This window comes from Danio aesculapii, chromosome 8 (assembly GCF_903798145.1).
Source record: "Danio aesculapii chromosome 8, fDanAes4.1, whole genome shotgun sequence".
NCBI classification, from domain to species: Eukaryota; Metazoa; Chordata; class Actinopteri; order Cypriniformes; family Danionidae; genus Danio; species Danio aesculapii.
Window position 1 is genome coordinate 2,184,088 of NC_079442.1, and position 6,661 is coordinate 2,190,748.

The 6,661-nt window shown below is 38.8% G+C and overlaps 1 protein-coding gene across 4 annotated transcripts in view; it reads right to left on the reverse strand.

The window, feature by feature from the left end:
• The window catches only part of dbnlb (drebrin-like b), a 41,141-nt gene extending 37,758 nt beyond the window's left edge, over positions 1 to 3,383 (reverse strand). For all 4 annotated transcript variants that reach the window (XM_056464601.1, XM_056464599.1, XM_056464600.1 and 1 more), the window contains exon 1: positions 3,188 to 3,383. In XM_056464601.1, coding sequence (XP_056320576.1) covers positions 3,188 to 3,270 — 83 coding nt within the window. In that variant the 5' untranslated portion in view covers positions 3,271 to 3,383. The remainder of the gene's footprint in view (positions 1 to 3,187) is intronic.
• Between the last annotated feature and the right edge of the window lie 3,278 nt (positions 3,384 to 6,661).

Consider the following 6,661-nt stretch of genomic DNA (forward strand, 5'->3'; position numbering starts at 1 on the left):
AATGGATGAGCTATAAAAAAATTCACCCCCCTCACAGTTGTCATGGAGGGTAATAATAGCTATATGAACCAAAATCGTTCTTTGTACCAGGCTGTAAACACCCTTTTTTCTGCTGTAAAGTTGGCCATTCTAACAGTGGGCTCAATTGCAATTTGCTCTATTATGGAGCCAGGACTAGCGGAATTTTGATGAATTGCAGTTTCAGTTACTTCCGTATTGGCTTCCCGAGGAAGAGCGGGAGGTTGCCGCTTGGTTTTTTCTTAAAACATGCTAAATAATGATGTGTAAATAATGTTACTGACCACATTATTTTGCTTTCTTTATGGAAAAACCTACTTAATTGTGACTTATCATTTCTGAAAACAAAACTATATTTTTAAATTGTCTGTAAAATGCTTCTTGATTTAAAGATTTATAGATATTTAGAATAGAAACAAGACAAAAATCACTTTTTACTATTGACTCAACATAACAATGAGGATATTTTTTAAATTATTGCTATTATTATTTTAATTATATGTCAATATATGGAGGAGAGATTATGAATGTAAATTAGGGATGCACCGACACCACTTTTTTTACAAACCGATAGGAGTACGAGTATTTTAATTTGTGTACTCGCCGATAGAGTACCGATACTTCATAGATTTGGTTTCAATAAAGTTTATTTGTTCGGTTTTTTTGCCTGCAGCAAGGATGAACACAAAAATCTTAAACAGAAGGCTGTTCCAAGCCAAAAAACAACACACATTGTTGATAACCCTGCAAATCCTCAGACCTTTTCTGTTAACGATTAAGCATGGACAGTTATCCTTGCGCTTTCATGCGTCCACGACTTCACACGTTACAGTGCAGTGTACAGCGTGCAGTGTACGTTACCTTATGGAGTCACTCTCATTGCCTATCGGGGACGCATAAAACCCTGTTACGTGTGATTCTTTCATATTCACGAGTTCTGCCTTTGATCCGCAGGTTAGGTAATCAAAAAGTCGGCTACTTGATGTTTAACTGTGGGAGGGTCACCGGTAGATAAGATCAATAGTCATAATTAGCATACGCAAAGTCTCATTTTAAAAATCACACGACCATCATCTCACAAAATTTATTAATAAATAATCTTACTTTTATTAAAACAGAAGTGATTTAGCAATGCCGTGCCATTGATAAGCCAACTGCAGAGAAACAAAGCAGTTCAGCTCTTCTTTTTTTGCACTTGATTATTATGCGTTTAATATTAACAAAGCAATAATGGATAGCCCTACACGAGTGTAACCTGTGTGTGTGTACGTCTTTTATCACTAAAGCCGCTCTCTTCCAGAACCGAAAGTTGCATCGCCTGTCTGGCAATATTTCGGCTTTTAATCGAAAGTTAATTTGTTTGTTTGTTCCGTTTCTGTTTGTTTTCATAGTGACAGATGGGGCGTGGCTAAGTGTGTTAGCCACGCCCAATACCTCAGACAGACCTAATCTGAGAATTTAACTGAAAACAAACAGGAAGTGCATTTCCAGACTTTTATTTTAGATTACAAAGGTAAACTTTTTTAATGACATGCACAGATTAACTGTTTACCACAAAACTAGCAATGTAAGCTAACAAAATCAATACGATTAGTTTGATTGGGGACTTTAAACGTAGGGGTTACTACGGTAAAACTATGCTTGGTGTTCCAAAATCATATAATTTGGGGTTATCATAATCGTCCACAGTAACCTCAAAATAACCACGGCTTTTCAAATCAAAACATTGGTTTACCATGGTAGCTGCAGTACCAAATTGAAGTCACGATGTCAATAACAATCATGATTACTACAGTTTTACTATTTAATAAAAACTGTTAATTTCCGTAAGGGTTGTATTGATGCTAATGAGCATTTATGAGAAGATAAACACAAATAATAAGCCGCTTGACTAGCGGCTAGCATGTTATCAATGAGGATGTCAGTGATTGAACAGACACAAACGAAATAACTTCACCTCAGTTCATTAAAGGTCAGTCCCTAACGAAATTAATCATGTTTTTAATAGTAAAAATGTAGTCGACAAGTTTTTTGGCACACTGACTTCCATTTGTGTAACTAAAACTTCATTTTGAGTTACTACGGTAAAACTTAACTATAATTTAAGGTTACCATAATCCACCATGGTAACCCCAAATTAACGATGGTATTTCAAATCAAATAGTTTTACCATGATAGCTGTAGCACCAAATTGAAGTCACGGTGTTAATAATAATCATGATTACTACAATTTTACTATTTTAAAAATCTGTTCATTTCCGTAAGGGTTGTATTGATGCTATTGAGCATTTATGAGATGATAAACACAAATAATAAGCGTTTAATTAGCGGCTAGCATGCTATAAATGAGGATGTCAGTGAGTGAACAGACACAAACGAATGTAGTAAACAAGTTTTTTGGCACATTGACTTCCATTTTTGATGAGTTACTATGGTAAAACTATGGTTGGTGTTGCAAAACCATATAATTTGGGGTTAACATAGTCCATGGTAACCTCAAATTAACTATGGTATTTCAAATCAAATAGTTTTACCATGGTAACAGCAGCACCAAACTGAAGTCACGGTGTTAACAACAACTATGAATACTACAATTACTATTAAAATAAACTGTTAATTTCCGTAATTGTTGTATTGATGCTAATGAGCATTTATGAGATGATAAACACAAATAATAAGCGTTTAATTAGCGGCTAGCATGCGATAAATGAGATTGTCAGTGATTGAACAGACACAAACAAAACAACTTCACCTTAGTTCATTAAAGGTCAGTCCCTAACGAAATGAACCATGTTTTTTTAATAGTAAAAATGAAGTAAACAAGTTTTTTGGCACACTGACTTCCATTTGTGTTGAGTTACTATGGTAAAACTATGGTTGGATAGTCCATAGTCCATGGTAACCTAAAATTAAATATGGTTTTTCAAATCAAATAGTTTTACCATGGTAGCTGTAGCACCAAATTGGAAGTCATTGTGTTAATAACAACCATGATTACTGCAATTTCACTATTTTACTAAAACTGTTAATTTCCGTAAGGGTTGTATTGATGCTAATGAGCATTTATGAGATGATAAACACAAATAATAAGCGTTAGATTAGCGGCTAGCATGCTATAAATGAGGATGTCAGAGAGTGAACAGACACAAACCCTGGAGTTTCTACTCACCAGTTCGTCTCCGACTTCTCGCCCACCACCTCGTTATAGGCCGCGGTGAGCGCAGGCCCGTTTTTACTCAGGTTCACCGCCATGATGGAGGAATGTGCGGGGTTACGGAGGTCCGGCAGCGGGGAAAGATGTAGTGAACTCCGGCGGCAGATCAGAATCTCTCCCTCGGCTCTACGCACACAGGAAGCATCACGTAGCACTCCCTCCTCCCTGGAAGCCACATTCGAAGCCTACTATGGTGAAGGCGGAGCTTATGAATATTCATTACGCAAAGCGAGGTTTTGCCGAATTCGCGTTTCTGATTCGCTAGAGCATAGACGCTCGGGATGTAGGCATGACTCAGGTTATGAATATTAATTAGTTCTTGCTACTTCTCAATGGTTTTTTTGTAATATTGATTTAATAACAATTTGCACAAAGTATAAAATAATAACAATAAATCAGTAATCACACATAGAGTAATAATAATAACAAATAATAATAAAAAAATGTCGTACACAAACCATATGAAATGAAACGTCAGAACTAGGCATGGGCCAGTATAAGATTCTGATGGTATGATAACCTTGGATAAAAATCTCACGGTTTCACGGTATTGTTATGACAGCTATATTTCTGAGTTCTTTCTGCAGTAATACTTCTAAAACACTAGTAAACGGTGGAGTTGAAAAGAAAATGAATGAATGAATATTTATCCTTACATTTAAATCACACCAAAATAATCCTATATAATACAATGCTTTCCTCTTTCTTATTACAAAAATGTATTTTGAGTTTACCCTTTTTACAGAATAGATGCGATTAACACTCTTAAATGAACACTCTCCTACTGACATCTTGATTTCCACAAACCAATGGCTGAAGTCTTCGATAAGCCTTCGTCGTAGTAGAGTTTAAAAAATAACCCGGCGGCGACATCTGCTGGAGAGGAATGAAAGCAGCGTGGATGTGCTTATTACTATCGTTCTGGAAATTAAATTAAATACATTTGGAAATAACTGTCTGTGGGAACATCCTTAATTACAGTAACAACGTTATGTATCTTTCATTTTCGGGTTAGTCCCTTTATTTATCACACCGGAAGGAACCGCCAACTTATCCAGCATATGTTTTATAGTTTTACGTAGCGGATGCCCTTCCAGCTGCAATCCATTACTGGGAAACACCCATACACTCTCACATTCACACACACATACACTACAGCCAATTTAGTTCATCAATTCCCCTATAGCGCATGTGTTTGGACTGTGGGGGAAACCGGAGCACTCGGAGGAAACCCACTCCACACAGAAATGCCAACTGACCCAGCTGGGACTCGAACCAGCGACCTTCTTGCTGTGAGACGATCATGCTCCCCACTGTGCCATCGTGACACCCAACATAATGTATCATCAGTTCTAAAAAAAAAAACAGGCAATATTATTCATTCATTCATTTTCTTTCAGCTTAGTCCCTTATGTATCAGGGGTCGCCACAGCGGAATGAACCGCCAACTATTCCAGCATATGTTTTACACAGCGGATGCCCTTCCAGCTGCAACCCAGTACTGGGAAAGGCAATATTATTGAGAGTTACATTTTTATGTAACGTAATGATAAATTAGGGGCATCACGGTGGCGCAGTGGGTAGCACGATCGCCTCACAGCAAGAAGATCGCTGGTTTAAGTCTCGGCTGGGTCAGTTGGCATTTCTGCGTGGAGTTTGCATGTTCACACCGTTTTGGCGTGGGTTTCCCTCACAGTCCAAACACATGTGCTGTAGGTGAATTGGGTGAGCTAAATTGTCCGTAGTGTATGTGTGTGAATGAGTGTGTATGGGTGTTTCCCAGGATTGGGTTGCAGCTGGAAGGGCATCCGCTGCGGAAGACATATGTGGGAATAGTTGGTGGTTCATTCCACTGTGGTGACCCCTGAGTAATAAAGGGACTAAGCTGAAAACGAATGAATATTTCGTTTTTATATAGTTTGTTTCTTTACACCCATATTTGAAAAATGGTGGATAATGAGTAATCTTATGTAAATTCACACTTTTTTAAATTGTTAAAATAGTTATCAGTTATATATTTATTTTAAGTTTTGTATTGTGAGTAAATAACCTTCATGTCAGAGATTTAACAAGGTACTGGAAATATTCCACAGAGATTTTGCTCCACATTGACATGATAGCATCACGCAGTTGCTGCAGATTTGTCGGCTGCACATCCATGATGCCAATCTCCCGTTCCACCACATCCCAAAGGTGCTCTATTGGATTGAGCTCTGGTGACTGTGGAGGCCATTTGAGTACAGTGAACTCATTGTCATGTTCAAGAAACCAGTCTGAGATGATTAGCGCTTTATGACATGGTGTGTTATCCTGCTGGAAGTAGCCATCAGAAGATGGAGACACTGTGCTCATAAAGGGATGGACATGGTCAGCAACAATACTCAGGTAGGCTGTGAGGTTGACACAAAGCTCAATTGGTACTAATGGACCCAAAGTGTGCCAAGAAAATCTCCCCCACACCATTACACCACCACCACCAGCCTGAACTGTTGATACAAGGCAGGATGGATCCATGCTTTCATGTTGTTGAGGCCAAATTCTGACCCGAGCATCCGAATGTGGCAGCAGAAATGGAGACTCATCAGACCAGGCAACGTTTCTCCAATCTTCTATTGTCCAGTTTTGGTGAGCCTGTGTGAATTGTAGCCTCAGTTTCCTGTTCTTAGCTGACAGGAGCAGCACCCGGTGTGGTCTTCTGCTGCTGTAGCCCATCCGCCTCAAGGTTGGACGTGTTGTGTGTTCAGAGATGCTCTTCTGCAGATCTCGGTTGTAACGAGTGCTTATTTGAGTTACTGTTGCCTTTCTATCAGCTGGAACCAGTCTGGCCGTTCTCCTCTGACCATCAACAAGGCATTTGCGCCCACAGAACTGCCGCTCACTGGATATTTCCTCTTTTTCAGACCATTCTCTGTAAACCCTAGAGATGGTTGTGCGTGAAAATCCCAGTAGATCAGCAGTTTCTGAAATACTCAGACCAGCCTGTCTGGCACCAACAACCATGCCAAGTTCAAAGTCACTTAAATCCCCTTTCTTCCCCATTCTGATGCTCAGTTTGAACTGCAGCAGATCGTCTTGACCATGTCTACATGCCTAAATGCGTTGAGTTGCTGCCATGTGATTGGCTAATCAGAAATATGCGTTAACGAGCAGTTGGACAGGTGTACCTAATAAAGTGGCCGGTGAGTGTAATTTCTTACTGAACTCCACAACAGAATTCTCTTCTATATACTATATTTCTTTTGATAAACAAGTAGAATTAAATATCTATATCAAAGACAGTAAATTGTCATCTGTATACCATCCCAGCAGGCACACAACATCATAAGATGTTAATATTGGGTTAGATTTAGATCATGACACCAGGTGACCAAAATTCAATGTCTAGCCAGCGTCTAAGGACAACGTTTTTTTGACGTCCAATAAAGATAT